The 14433-nt window shown below is 50.6% G+C and overlaps 4 protein-coding genes across 5 annotated transcripts; 3 read left to right on the top strand and 1 right to left on the bottom strand.

The window, feature by feature from the left end:
- Positions 1–487: 487 nt before the first annotated feature.
- AAFC00_005329 (uncharacterized protein) lies at positions 488–1484 on the top strand (the record flags this gene model as incomplete). Its single annotated transcript, XM_069345099.1, has 3 exons — positions 488–893; positions 948–1194; positions 1250–1484. The coding sequence occupies 3 exons, from the start codon at positions 488–490 to the stop codon at positions 1482–1484; spliced, it is 888 nt and encodes a 295-aa protein (XP_069202927.1).
- A 3300-nt stretch (positions 1485–4784) lies between these two features.
- AAFC00_005328 (uncharacterized protein) lies at positions 4785–6921 on the top strand (the record flags this gene model as incomplete). Its single annotated transcript, XM_069345098.1, has 3 exons — positions 4785–4836; positions 5031–5144; positions 5228–6921. The coding sequence occupies 3 exons, from the start codon at positions 4785–4787 to the stop codon at positions 6919–6921; spliced, it is 1860 nt and encodes a 619-aa protein (XP_069202926.1).
- Positions 6922–8356: 1435 nt separating this feature from the next.
- AAFC00_005327 (uncharacterized protein) lies at positions 8357–9957 on the top strand (the record flags this gene model as incomplete). The annotated part of the gene is made up of 2 exons (XM_069345097.1): positions 8357–8941; positions 9007–9957. 2 exons carry the CDS (start codon positions 8357–8359, stop codon positions 9955–9957), a joined length of 1536 nt encoding a protein of 511 aa, XP_069202925.1.
- Positions 9958–11007: 1050 nt separating this feature from the next.
- AAFC00_005326 (uncharacterized protein) lies at positions 11008–12149 on the bottom strand (the record flags this gene model as incomplete). Of its 2 annotated transcripts, none has more annotated exons than XM_069345096.1 (3): positions 11008–11088; positions 11141–11781; positions 11867–12149. In XM_069345096.1, the coding sequence occupies 3 exons, from the start codon at positions 12147–12149 to the stop codon at positions 11008–11010; spliced, it is 1005 nt and encodes a 334-aa protein (XP_069202923.1). The 2 variants fall into 2 exon arrangements, with proteins under 2 accessions (XP_069202923.1, XP_069202924.1); XM_069345095.1 differs by having other exon boundaries at positions 11867–11966.
- Between the last annotated feature and the right edge of the window lie 2284 nt (positions 12150–14433).

The raw sequence follows: 14433 nt of genomic DNA, 5'->3' as shown, positions 1-14433 counted from the left end.
GTCTGATGAGAGTCTGTATTACCAGTAACGTTCAGCGACCGCATTTCGCCTTGTTGAACACAAGACCAAAGTCCAACATCGTGATGCTGTATTGCTGGCACGATTCTGACAGACTGTCAATGGCAAGATTGCGTGCTTGATGAGTGAATTGCGCACCGTAAGTTCACCGACAGTGCAATCCATCACGATATGAGAAGCCCGGAGTACGATGACATTTACGGCTTTTGGGGATAACATGTGCTCGTATTGTGCTGTGCGTACATGACCATCAAGGTGCTTGTTGAAGTTCATCTACAGTACCTTCCGACCTCCAAAAACAGTGAGCAAACCGAGCTCATGACGCTTGTTCTTCCATCAAGGTGTTTCCAATGGCCTTTACAAGACAAAATGGAGCATCAATACGCTGGAAAATTCATGATCTTTGCACTTTCATTCCATGAACTCAGACTTCATACACAACCTCACTCCCAGCGGCGGCATACTCAAAATGGCCATAGCAACTCCCTCCGAATTTGGACTCGTTAGGCTTCCAACAGAATTAATCATAGACACCATCACAAAGGTAGAATGGGAACAAAGGACTTTATGCAACCTGAGACTTGTGTGTCGAAATTTCGACGACATCTTGCGCAGCTTCGAAAACACCATCACCAATGCCCTACTTCAGTCCCAGTTTCCGTCTTCCAGTCGGAACATGTTTCCTAGTCTCTTCCAAGAAGCCTCAAAATACTCCACCGTGTCAGAGGTACAACGGCGGTGGGATATCCTTGGTCGTCTCGAGCACAATTGCGTCCATATCGGCGAACGAGAAGGAAAACAAGGATGGATGATACCTCGATCAATCAAGATACATAGCACAGGCTTGTGCCTACTTTTCCGGTTACAAGATGTTGGTAAGAAGCACTCTATGTCAGGTGTTGGGAGTACTGTTTGCTAAGTCTGTCAAGGCTCTGGTGGTTCCCAGGCTACGCTCATCAGGTCCTTGCCCTGCACATCTCTTTTAGTTCTACTTTTCTCCCTGACGTTATCATTACACCAATTACGGGTGAATGGTCCGGACATCCTAAATTCTTCAGCACCCGTCCAGTGCGCTGCGTTCAGAGCAGAAATGGAGCTTGCTTGCTTGGAATTGCTACTCCAGCATGGACCTCAGTTTCTCCTATCGCTTTTGGAAAAGGATTCTAACGCCATGAGGTAATTATCATATCGCGGATCGGGTCAGCACCGATACTGACGAGCCTGCCTATAGCTTACTTGAGAGCGAGTACGATCGGATGGAGATCCGCCAAATGGCATATCCAGACGGAACACCGAAACCCCCTACCCTTATATCAGTATTACGACGTACACTCTCAGCGAGGCTTGAGTGTGATTGGAGGGACCATCACAAGTATATGCTGAATTTTCTCCATGAAGAGCGATTCCATGATATCAGTGAGGAAGACACAAGTAAGATTGTGCAAGGTCTGGATCCGTATGCTTGATGTTTGCAGGCTTCAATCAAACATATCAATCTACAATCTCTCATCGACGCAACATATTGAGATTTCTCCTTGATCGTTCATTTCGCTAATTCTATGTGGTCCATCATGTCCAGGAACCATCAGACATGAGTCTGCACCAAGGATGCCGATTATAGAGAAACTACGAATGCAGGCGAGTGAAGTAGTTTGTTACAACGTTGCGGCTGATTATCGAAGAGATCATGAGCAGGTAGAGCTGGCTGGATTGAACAGATGCATGCATCGTTCAACGATTTTCGTCTATATTACACCGTGGTCATTGCTTCAGTCTGGTGCCATCCGTTGGCAAAGACCTGCTCCGGATGAGCCACTCCACCGTACAGATTGCTATCTTAAGATAAAAGTCTCAAAAGCTTCAATGCACATACTGCTGTTCCAGTGGGGCTTCTTGAGCATGGTCACTACGTTTCATTGAATCTCCCAGCCTGTAAATTACGTGCTTTATCTATTCACGTGGTCCCGTCTCGACCTGCCGGAGCTTTCTCGTCATAACTTTGCATACGCGCTATCACGTCGTCGATAAACATGCCTTAGAGCTTGCTAGTGAGCTTGATGAATTACAGAGTTTTCGCACAACAGTGCTGATGCTGGTGCAGCCAGGGGAAATGCATGATATATATTGTGAACCTTCGCATTTGAGTAGTCCTTAGTCCCGCTTATAGAACGTTTACCAGCAGTTCGTGCACAAGGCAGCGGACGCCAAGTGCGAATAATTACTTGGTGACTGGAAAAAGACATGTGCCAAGATCAGACTTCCGAATATCAACATCCGCAGCATATTGTCATTGCTGCAAAACATTTCCGTCACGATTGAGAGCGCGTAGCTTTGTAGACTCCGAGGAAGATCACATTCCCAGCGCCATGTCGCGAGAACCATATGCTTAGAATGTCGCTATCCACAAACGGGTGATCGACGACGCTTTGCTACAGCCCATATGCACGTCTCCATGAGCTCCGAGCAGGCAGCTGTGCAGCCGCATCCTGATCTCTGAAAAACGAGAGATTGTCGCGATATGCTCTCATGACAGGGGTACAGTCAACGGTTAGGACAAGTGATTCAATTATACTGTAACGCCGGAACTGATCGCTTCGGAGAAACTAATGCCCTGCTTAGAGTGCTTGTTGTTTATGGCGACTGTGCTGTGTAAGATATTCCTGAAACCTTCGCTAGCACTCCCGCAATGCGACGGGCGAGGCCCGCAACCTTGACTTTAGCTGCAGTGGAGTGCTATTGCGACTTGGCGACAGCGTTCACGTGGGTGAATAGATACTTGAAGCGTAGGATGCAGGGATTGATACAGCAGTGGCTGCACTCTATCTATTTGTCGCTAGCGAGTGGCTTACTACTACACAAGTGGAGCGGTCATTGACTTCTCGAGTACACAGAACTCCAGCCGCGCTAATCTAAGAGTAAGTTTTCGCTTCAACTCCATCAACGTCGCCGCGGGGTGAGCAACATTCCTCGAGGCCCAAAATGGAACGTCCTGACGAGGCGACTCTTCGTGGTTCCCTGAAATCATCCCATGGCCTGCGAGAATATCGAAGATCCGACACCAACAGAGGCTAGCTTGATGACGAACATTCGCTGATGGACCCTGCTGCGGGCGCGCGCGTGATACTCTATGCACGTCTATCAGCGCTGATGATTCGATAGCTGCCTGCCTTGCTTGAGTGAGGGACATGCAGCCAGATAGTGCGGGAGGAGGCGAGCGTCCGACAGAGATACCAGATAGGATGCGACGGCGCGGCGGATGATACTCTAGAGCTCAGAGGCCGATTGCGATAGACATTGTAATGCCTTTCTATCAGAGCTAATAAATTGGGTCACAGGAGAGCAAATTCGAGTCTTGTTTTCCAGAGGCATTTGAGGCGGAAACGATGATTGGCAGACTACTTGCACTAGAGGAAAGGTCGTATAGCTACTCACACCCCGTGTCCGCGGGCGCGATCTTCGCTCACTTGAACAGCAAAGGGATAAGGGCGTCAACGCCACATGAGCGAGACACTGTCAGATGGAGCCGGTCAGTTGGCAGGTGCAACAGAGGCACAGGCTAGGTTCATAGCAGCATTGCCTCGATATGCGCACTAACAAGCCCCTTTTCGGTGTGCGATGTCTATTTATTGATTAGCGGAGATTGTGTGAAATAGTCTTGCGATAGGTATGTTCTCATACATGACTCGGACTAATTCGCTCCTTACTTCGAGGTCGTCGAATGCGCCAATCACTTTGGTTATGTCTGCTTGCCCCTGTCTCCCCTATCGCTCCAGCGGCGCATTAGCTGCTAGATATAGTCGTCTATCATGGTGCAGTGACCATATAATAGAGGCTTGTGGCCTAAGGCGTGCAGAGCACGAGCACATTCGGACGCGAATATCACAAGTACAAGAGTATATGATGGTGAACCTGACCTCTCGTCATGCAGACAACTAAGTACCTACTTGACTCGATACAACAAGCCAAGATAGGTCAAGGTTCAGGTCACGGTACAGCGAGGCAAGGTACTGTAAGTTGGCTCAGTCGGCCTGAGTTAAGTTCAGATTGGCAGACGAGAGGCGCTCGGACAATTCAGCCTCGGATCGCCGACGTCAACGGGTCAGTGATTCCCGTTCAGTGATGCGATGCAATGCGATACCTGTACAGTCCCCTCGAGTGGTCCCAGAGTCAAAAGCTAACGTCACCCCGTCCGAGGGTTCAGGTTGCACTTGCTTCCCGCCCGCAGTTCTGGGAAAGGCGTCTTTGCGTAGAAGCGTCAGCCTTGCGTCTTCTCTTTGCAGTCCTTTCAAAGGAAAAATTATTAGGTGTGTTCCAACAGGTCCTTGCGGCAAGTGTTCGCTTGTCTTCCTCCGCACCTGGATCCCGGTTCTTACATCTCGTCCCGCGAGCTTATCTCCACTCTTTGCTGCATCAGCATCATCATCATCATCACCATCATCACTATCACCACTATCATCCTTCCATCATCGTCGTCAACATCATCCCTGGCAGCACAAGTCCACAAGGTCCCCCAAAGGTCGTAGTAGTCAAACCTTCGTCTGAGTCGCTGTGTTCTGAAGCGCACGCTTGCTCTGGGCTTTCGTCGTCGCACAGCTGCTACACCGCTCAAGCCACCGCGCGCAGCGCAGGGCCGAGGCTTCGGGCTTGAGCTTCACATCTCGAAGCACAATTGGTCGTCGCGTCGATTGGGGAGACATGGGAAGCTGTCTGCATCTCATATCGTACAGTCGCCGTTGTGACTACTAACCCATCCACGGATCCACGGGATGGACCCGTCAGGAACCATTAATCCTGCTGCTTTAAATGCTTTGAATGCCGGTACGGACCTCAGACCGTCTCGCACCGTTCTTGCGGCGTCGTTCTCGCGTCGTTGCCTCATCGCGCTCTCGCTTGCCCTTTTGATCGCATGCCTGCCTGTTTTACTTGCTTGCTCTTCTCTACCTTCCTGCTTGACTGCACCTTTTTGTAACACAACAACAGCAGCAGCAGCACCCTACTGACGTCCGATGCAGCACAGAATAACCACGCCAATACATCCTCGACAAAACACAACTCACGCGGATTAAAGCGCAGCCGATCGCCGGAAGACTATAGCGCGCTGCTGGCTGCGGGTGAAGGTGACGCGGGTACGATCGAGTCCATTCTTTGCTTTATTCGCAACCACTTGCCCGTCCACGCAAAGCTAACTGTATCGACGTGCCGTTCATAGACGAATCCAAGCCGCGAAAAAGAGGCAGACCACCAAAGTCCAAAAACGCCGACAGCCCTTTGATGGCACCGCAGCAATTACCAATGTCGTCCCCACTTGCGGCGCATACTCCTCAGATTAAGGGACACGGCGTCAATCAGTCCTCGCCCAGCCACGCTTCACCTCAGCGCGCCACTCCAAGCTCTGGTGGCAAGGCCGCTGTCGTCAAGGCGCTTCCGACTGTGAGAGATCACACCACGGACCAGGTAGGACCCGAGGGCGACGAATACCTTCCGCGCGAGATCGATGACGCCGGAGAGCAAAAGGTGACTCTGAATGGTTATCTGCTTGACGGCCGCGAGTACCGCATCAGGACATTCAATGTACCCAATCGCGGCGAGAAGCTCTTTATGCTCGCAACCGAGTGTGCGCGCCAGCTTGGCTACCGAGACTCGTACCTCTTGTTCAACAAGAACCGATCGCTCTTCAAGATTATTGCCAATCAAGCCGAGAAGGACAACCTCATCCACCAGGAAATTCTACCTTACTCGTACCGATCGAGACAAATTGCCATCGTCACCGCACGTTCCATGTTCCGCCAGTTCGGCAGTCGTGTCATCGTCAACGGCCGTCGCGTACGCGATGACTATTGGGAATCCAAGGCTAGATCGCAAGGCTTCACCGAGCAAGATGCTGCGGGAGAAAAGAGACCTGGTGCGGCAAAGCAGAGAGAAGCAGCCGCTGCAGAGGCTAGCACTGTCAGTGCCTTCACTGCCATGCCCCAAGGAGACATCATCTACAGCGACGGTCGTGGACTCGGCCCTGTCCCACCCGGCATACATCCCCACACTCTTGCGCCTGTGCCCATGGTCGCTATGACTCCGGATGATGATCCCAGAGCCAACGACTTCAGTCACATCATACGTCCACGACAGGAACTCTCCGGTCCCGCTTATGTGGACCGCACTCAGCCGAGCAGTGCGCCCGAAATCTTCAATCAAGCCACTCAAGCCGCCGACTTCAACAAGTCCTTGACTCAGCAGCGAGTTGTGCGCTCCGAGTATTACCACGATTATTGGCGAAGACCTCATGAGCCACCAACACCGCCACCCCAACCCCAGATGCCATCTGAGGCTGATATGAGCTCGGTAGCACCACAAAACATGCAGTCGCCCCAGCGCTCACACAGCATATCCAACATGAACCCTAGCCAGCATGGCATACTCCCACCGCAGCAACCAAATCAGCACAACGCTATGCCGTCGCCTGTGCGGTCGATCCATCAGCAGTTGCCATCCGCGCAGATGCATCAGACGTCACCTGCGATGAGCATGTCTTCCATGTCGCAGAGACAGCCAACCCCGGGTTATGGTTATCCTCAAGGGCAGATGTGGCCTCCTCCGCAGCCACAGCCTTCTCCGTTGTCTCAGGCGCATCATCTTCCGCAGTACAACCAGCATATGCAGCAGCAGACGCAGCAATCACCAATGCCACCACCATCGCAAATGGGAGGCGCAATGGGTTATGGTCCGATGAACCCTATGAGCAATGCTTTCCCGGGCATGAATCGTAGCATGTATCAACCCAGCCCCAGCCCCCAACATTTCAACATGGCTCCTCAAGCCAGCCCTGCTCAACAAGGTGGCATGCAGGGATGGGCACCGCCGCCTAGCAGCTCCGCCGGGCTCCCCCACGACTGGCAGAGATATCAATAGCTTGCCAATAGCAGTTCCTTGTCAGTGCTGAGGTCGAGGCTGCAAAATCCTGATGATTAATTTTGAAAGATCTGCCACCTCCCAAGGCATCATCGACATTCATTGTTCGTGATCAAATTTTATGTCTGGTCTGCTCACTTTATACCCCTGGGCGAAGCACACAAAAGACCGATCAGCACTCTGGAGTTGGTGTTTACGCATTCTCGGAAGCCAAGATTGTTCACTGGTCCACATCGCACGATTGGGACGCGAGTTGCCTTCTCCCCTTAAATTTGATATAAGGCTCATTCACATGCAATTTTCTCTTGTTTGTTCGAGAGCACATACGTACCCTAATGTTTTTTTATAGGTGGTTGCATTTGGCGGTTTCTAAGATAGGGATGATTGGCTGGAAGGCTGGGACTTTAATGGTCTAGAGTTCAGGTATACCCCTTCGGCGAGGTCGTGGTTGTTTTGCAGAGTACCCAAGACATATTCTCTCCTTCCCGTCTGCTATGATCCATCAGTGACAATCGATCCCGCCTGGCATCTCTAGTACTTGATTACATTGCGATAGTAGCCTTGTATTGATGTCATTACAAGATAACGCAAGGAATATAAACACTAACCTTTTCGAAATGATTCAGCGAAGCAGCTTTAGCTCACTTGGGAGAGCGCCAGACTGAAGTTCCACTTTGGTTATTAAAGCATTCTGTGCGGTATCTGGAGGTACTGTGTTCGATCCACAGAAGCTGCAATTTCTTTTGTTTTTGTCCTCAAGCGTCTCACACCAAGGAATCTGAATGATCTCAGATGGCCTCTATGCTGAATATTTGCTACAGCTCAAGCTCGGATGAGACAGTCCTCATGTCATGTTGCAGCAATTCCTCATGCGTTGAACGGAAAGTTGTCGCAAAATTGTCCGGCCCGTCTATGTTCACGTTGAGAGCACTTCGGACATACCAACGTTGATGTCGTAGCTCCCACGACACCTCTGAGCGAGGTTAGCTCAAACAGATATGCAGAATGACTGAACTCGACTCGACTCAGAGAAGTGAAAACGGACACGTGCTTGGATCCCTAATCCACAACTTCGTAGAGGGTCTGAACAGAGTTTCTAGGAGCACAACTGAAGGAGCCATGACGGAGCCAATGAGCGTCGCAGGATGCGGGCACGAGGGCACGAGCTATGAGCGAATCTCAACTCAGCACTTGAGCATGTACAAAGACTCTGTCAAGTCGCAGCACACGACCACACATGTGATCGTCCATTGTGAGGTAACGTTGTAAAGTTCAGAAAATGAAGGTAAGGTAGATAGCGTAGTCATTCCCTTTCCTCTCCTCGCTCTTTGTTTCTGTTCAATCCCTCCTATAACAATAATAATCTACCTTACTACCAATTGAACCGATTTCACATTCCTCGCACTTGTACATATCATTCGGTTGGGCTGTTACAATGCCACAAGCACGATTACCGCCAACCCCTGCCTCGTCGACCGATCTACATGGCGAGGAGAAATTGATCGGGTTGACGCCTGCGTTGGCATTGCCTCCGTCTGCATATGCCGAGCAATCCGAGGACGATCTTGTTCCATCCCCTCCATCACCTAGTAATGCCTCAGACTCATCGTACCATCCTGACCCTCCCGTCGCACCGCCTTCTAAGCGACAAAAGCATGTAGCTCCATCCGATACCTTTTCTGCGAAGAAGGCCAGTGGTGGCGACATTACTTTGCCTCCGCCACCGTCACGATCGAGGAAGATTATACAGGTGAAGCCAAAGGGTAGCGATTCCCGAGAGCAGCAGTCCGTAGGTGACGAAGAGGCTGCCACACACCGCAACCACAGTACCACGAGCGGAAGAGGGAAACGCGGCAGAGATGGGAATGCGACTGCTGCGGGCCGTAAGATGGCTCGCAAAACGGCTCACAGCATTATCGAACGGCGGCGACGATCCAAGATGAACGAAGACTTCGGTGTGCTCAAGGGCTTGATTCCTGCTTGTAGGGGCCACGAGATGCATAAATTGGCGATTATACAGGTACGAATGACCTTGCCACTCTCATCGTTGCTGGTATGGGGAGACTGACTTTTTGCCAAATGTAGGCCAGCATCGAGTATCTTCTTTACCTCGAGAGCTGTATCTGCGACCTCAAGGCGGCAAATCGAGCCACCGGCGCCGAAAGCTTATCGTCCAATGTCGAAGTCGGAACAAGTGAGACTCCAGCCGCAGATGTCGAGGATGGTGAGCCCATGGAATACGACAGCGATGGTCGCTCCACCGGCGCAGACGAGACCATGACCAACAACGACGAGAACGACAACGACACAGATATTGCTGTGACCACGGTTCCCGCGCAAGACGAACAAGTTCCCCTCACTCACTTCACCCCCTTGAACGCCTCACCACAATATCCAACATCAACGACACCGACACCCCTCATTTCTCCCTCAATCCACCCAACCACGCTCCCCCAACCCCAATACCAACCTCAATTCCAACAATACCAACCGCAACAGAGACACTACCCCATCTCCTCGGTAACGCATCCCTCACCTTCATTCTCACCGTACATGCCCGCATCAAACCAGACCTCTCCATTCTTCGGACCTAATCACTCTGCCCAAGAAGCTCTAGTCGGGTTCTTGAACTCGACCTCATTCGCTCTCACGAGCCCCGCTCTCGGCCCGCAAGATCCTGCATCGTCTTCGTCTCCGACAGTCCTGGGTAGAGGCCCGGGCTCTCAACAGCAGCAGCAACAGCAGCAGATCCAGCATCTGGCGCTCAACGGCGACAGCGATAACGATCACAGCTCAGACGGAGGAAGAAGTGGACAACGGCAGCAGCAGCAAAAGCAGAACCAGACTCAACAGTCCACCCGCGAAAGAGAACTAGATCACGAAGTAACAGCCGCGTTACTGATGCTCAATTCCGATCGCAGGGGGTGGTGGGGCGAAGAGAGGCAGGGAAACAGAAATAAGGGGCAGACAGAAGGAGAGGAAAAGGAGGAGAAGAGGCGGGGTCGTGGTATGAGTGTTATGGATCTACTGTCTTGAAAAAAAAACGGGGAAATACAAGAGTGCGTTTTATGTTTGATGAACGTGAAAAAGGAGATAAAGGAAAGGCGGTATCAGAAGTGTTTCTTGTTAGGTAACCACTTCAGGAGAGTCTCGGTAATCGTATCATGAACAGGATCGTCCAATTAGCCATACTCTAGACACTCGCCCGAGAGACTGAATGCACATAATCATGCTGGAGGGCAGGCATCAGGCTAAGAAAATGATTGTAATAGCGAGCAATGAGAGAAGCTGGAAGTCCGTCTGAACCAGTGGAGCCATAAAGGACAGGGTTGCCATCACTCTCGACACGAAACCTGAAGGACATCAAGTGGGTGCGTCGCATGCGATCTTTTCGTGCTTCGGCTGCTGGATTTCGAGGCGCCGGATAGTCATAACAAGGGTATGTAATGAGGACGAGGACGGACGGAGAATGAATGCACATTGCCGAATCACTGATACGTGGAAGAACAGGGACGTTGCAAACGCGACCGACTTGACCGTTCGTCCACCGTCAGACAAAGAACAATGGGCAAGGCATTTCGTGATGGAGGATTTTGTGGAATTTATTGAATTATCGTTTTACAATTTTTGGATTTTTTTTTGGACATTTCATTTCTCTTTTCTACCCTAGAATAATCAGTCATTGAGAATCAGAAACAGCCGAGTCGCGTCTGCAAAATCTCTCGTCAACGTCGGCATTGCCTTTCCTACCGTGTCATGTCCCCTCGTCGTCTTTGGTCGCAGTACCAAAGTTTATACGATGGTTAAAGGATAGAAGCAATAACCGATAACGCCTGCGCAAACCCAGGAAAACACCCCTTATCCCCATCGGCCGCCCCAAAACCAGAGGAGTGGCGCAAGCCCATAAAATGGCAGCAGCGCGTATGGAACAAAAAGTACAGTGAAACAAAAGCAACAGGCAATGCGCCGGGTATCAGGCAAAATAACATGCTAATTTTTTTGGGTCTTTGGTGAGCGGACTAGTGACTCCCTTCGATCAACCCAATTGTAGTAAGGGGGTCCAAAGGAAGTCGAACAGGAGGTGTATCAGGACGAACTCTTGAGCCCGAGGCCGAGAACGCCGTTGTTGAAGGTGGAATTGGAGCCGTCATAGCTGGGAGAGAAATCCTATGCGTAATTTCAGCACACCGATACAAGGTTATGAAGAGGGTTCGCATACCTTTCGACGTTTTTTGGTTGCGGAACTGCGCTTATCATCCAAGCCGCCAGTCGAGTAGCCATCGTCGTCATGGAAGCCATCATTGTAACCATGGTAGCTGCTCTCGTCATAACGACGCTTCTTGTTGGGCCGATCAGGTCGTACACCTTGACCCACACGCGGCGAGGCGGGAGCCGACGCACGCATAGACGTAGGTTGTGATTTGAGCATAGCCTGATGTGCCGGGGTTCTAGAAGGCGCAAGGGATGGGGTCTTCGCAGCAGTGTCGTCGAATGCGATCAAGTTCTTCCATTTGTCGTGCTCTTCGGCAGGCAACTTGCCAGGGTTCATCTGCAGAGCTTTACCGAGTTTCGCCATGACGGGAAGAGACTCCCAGCGTTCGAGTTCCTTGCCATGAACTCTCTGGTCATACCATCCCTCTTCTGGCCATTCCATGAGGCCCATCAACTCACCAGGCCGATCGGTCGGCTTGTTCTTGCCTGGGAGGGCAAAAGTCTTGACTTTGCCTTCGTACGATTTGCGAAGCTTGTTGATTTTTTCACCAGTGATGGGATCTTTTCTAGCAACAGTGGAAGCGATTGCATCGAGAGAGTAAAGCGAGACAAGATTCTGCGATGGGTGAGGCCGCGAAATCGGGTGCGCTGTCATTCAGATCCAATGTTAACCAGCGCATAAAGCAACAGAAGAGGTGTCACTCAATGCAGCAATGATGAAGGGGATTCTTACGTGTTCTACAGAGCAAGGGTAGAGGAGAAGGCGCCGAGGGAGCTGGCTGTTCATGGTGTCGCTCATGGTCACTTCTCCGATGATCTGGCGCGTCGGTCATTGGAGTGTCACCCTGATCCATGGCGTCTTTGTTCGCAGTAGAAGGCGTAATAGCGGATGAGGGCGAATCCTGCATAGTAGACGGATTGGAACTGTTCATATCCGAAGTGGGCATGCGTGATGTAAGACCAGCAGTTGAAGGAGGGGTCGGGAAATGATGTCCATCATATGGCGCCGAAGACATGCGCAAAGGCGAAGAGGTGTTCCGAGAATGGAAGGAGGGCGAGAGAGCAGGAAGGTGCGAAAGGCAGCTGCCTTTGTCTGCCGGTGTTGAGGAAATCGAGGACAATCGACCTAAGTCTCGACAATTTGAACAGAGTAGAGCTGTATTGTCCACACGGATGATGATGAACGACGACGACGATGATGATGATGAGGATGATGACTAAAGGTGCAGGCGCCGGTCCGGTAATGCAATTTTGTATGGATGAGGTTGCAAGCAGTGGCGCTGTAGCGGAGGGTATCACTCGATCCAGCAGTCAAGCGGAGGAGAGCGCCTTCTTTGTTCACTTGTGCTCTTGCCCCTCTTATCACGCGCAAATGACGGCCAAACGACAGGTCAGGAGAGTCGTGAGGGAAGAAATGGGGGAAACAGTCCGTCTGCCGGCAGTGGATCTGGCTCGCCGACTTTAATCAATAAAGTATCAATCGACAATAATCACTATGCTCACAGACGTCCAGGACAAAGAGGGAGGGAGACGAAGCGAAATGGTGGATGGTGGCCGACTTGTGAAAGAGCCAAGTAACGTGACGGCACGGCGGTTCAGAAGCAGAAGTCGCAAGTCCCTTCCGTCACCCACTTTCACTCTCACACGCTCGCTCGCTCGTTCAGCCCTCCTCCGATCTGGCAATGTACAGGTACCTTACTTGTACCTCAGCGTTCAGGGTACCGCTAACACTGTCTCCGCCTAAGCCTCAAGCCTCAGACACCTCAGATCCCGACTCGGCGCCGAACTTCTAGATGCACCCCCACCTGGAACAACGGATGCTCCAGAAGGGCAAGTCACGTGATGTGGTGCAAATTCATTTACTATCGAAAGGGGTAAGAGTGGCATTGGCGTAAGCTCGTCTACCCCATAACGGATCGTACCCATAGTGGATCGCTTCGAGCTGCGCAACTTCGGACTCACTCTATGTAATTATAATACAACCATTCAATCAATTTGCCATTCATGAAGATATGTCTCTATTGGATGGCTAATTATCGCTCCTACAGCCTTTTTTACCTCAGATTTCTGCTGTTTTGTGGCTTTCTGTACCTCACGAGCTTCTTGTTCAAGCTTTGCCTTCCGAATGTCCTCAATATTCGCAAAACGCGTATTTGGATCAACTATTACTCGTCTACGTAATCCTGAAGAAGCTTGTTGTAGTTGTGAGCCTTGTGTCTGTATTCGCTGTTGAAGAATAGCTTGCGTCGTCGTCAACTGAGAGATTGCTTTACCAGCTTTTTGTAGAATCAATCTCATGTCTCTTTCAGTCGCTCGATCTGCCTTCCAGCTCTTTCGTAAGCTCTGTACGCTACGATACAATTGTTGTGAGCTCTTTAGAGTACAAATAGCAGGCTCAAGAGTCTGTATCTTGTCTGGAGGTGTAATTGGACGAATAGGTTGTTGCTTGACTTGTGACGACGTCAATACCTTGTCTGGATTCCATGGAGAGAGCCCTGCTGCCTTCCAGCCACTTCGAATAACTCTTTCTGTCAATGCCTGACGTCGTGCGAGGCTATAGCATTAGATAAACCGTTGTTTCTTGACTGGTGCTGCGTCGTCGAGGTGAGAGAGCTCAGAAATGCCTTTTCGATACGCGTGCTTCAACGGAGAGAATACTCCAAGATCCAATGGTTGTAAGACATGAGAGGTATGAGCTGGAAGGAATACGCAGTAGACTTGGTTTGTTCTACAAGTCCAGAGAAAGTCGATATCAATATGACTTCCGTGTCCATCCATAAGCAAGATTCGCGTAGATGGTGTCGCTGGAGTTGTCTGAGGGAGAAACACGTATCGCAGCCAGTTAATTGCAATATTATTCGACGTCCAGCCATTCTCAGAGGTTGTATACGTCCAGTCTGGACAATCCTCTTCAAACCAGCTGCTCTGTGGCTCTTTGCCTTTGAAGATAATCAAGGGCTTAATTGCTTGTCCAGTCATTGATATTGCCTCGAGAATAGATACCCATTCTCGCGTCTGTGGACTCTTAACATAAGTACGTCGCTTTGTAGAGGCAGCAAGTACTTGGGAATTGGTGCACACACCTAATGCGATTCCATGCTCATCCATATTCCAGATATTCTCGCGTTGTACTTGGTATTCTTGTTCGAATTGCTTGAATCGGTCGAAGAAGTCCTGGATTGCTGTCTGCGAGGTGCCATTGATTCTACAGGCCTCAATTCTACGGCCTATAATAGAGGCGACGCGTGGATTCCGCTTGATGAACTTTGTAATCCATTGAGTACTTAAGGGTTTGGTGTC

Source organism: Neodothiora populina (genome assembly GCF_041146345.1).
Source record: "Neodothiora populina strain CPC 39397 chromosome Unknown canker_contig_5, whole genome shotgun sequence".
In the NCBI taxonomy this organism is placed as follows: Eukaryota; Fungi; Ascomycota; class Dothideomycetes; order Dothideales; family Dothioraceae; genus Neodothiora; species Neodothiora populina.
Note: the sequence above shows the minus strand (reverse complement) of the source record. Positions and strands in the feature narration are given on the sequence as shown.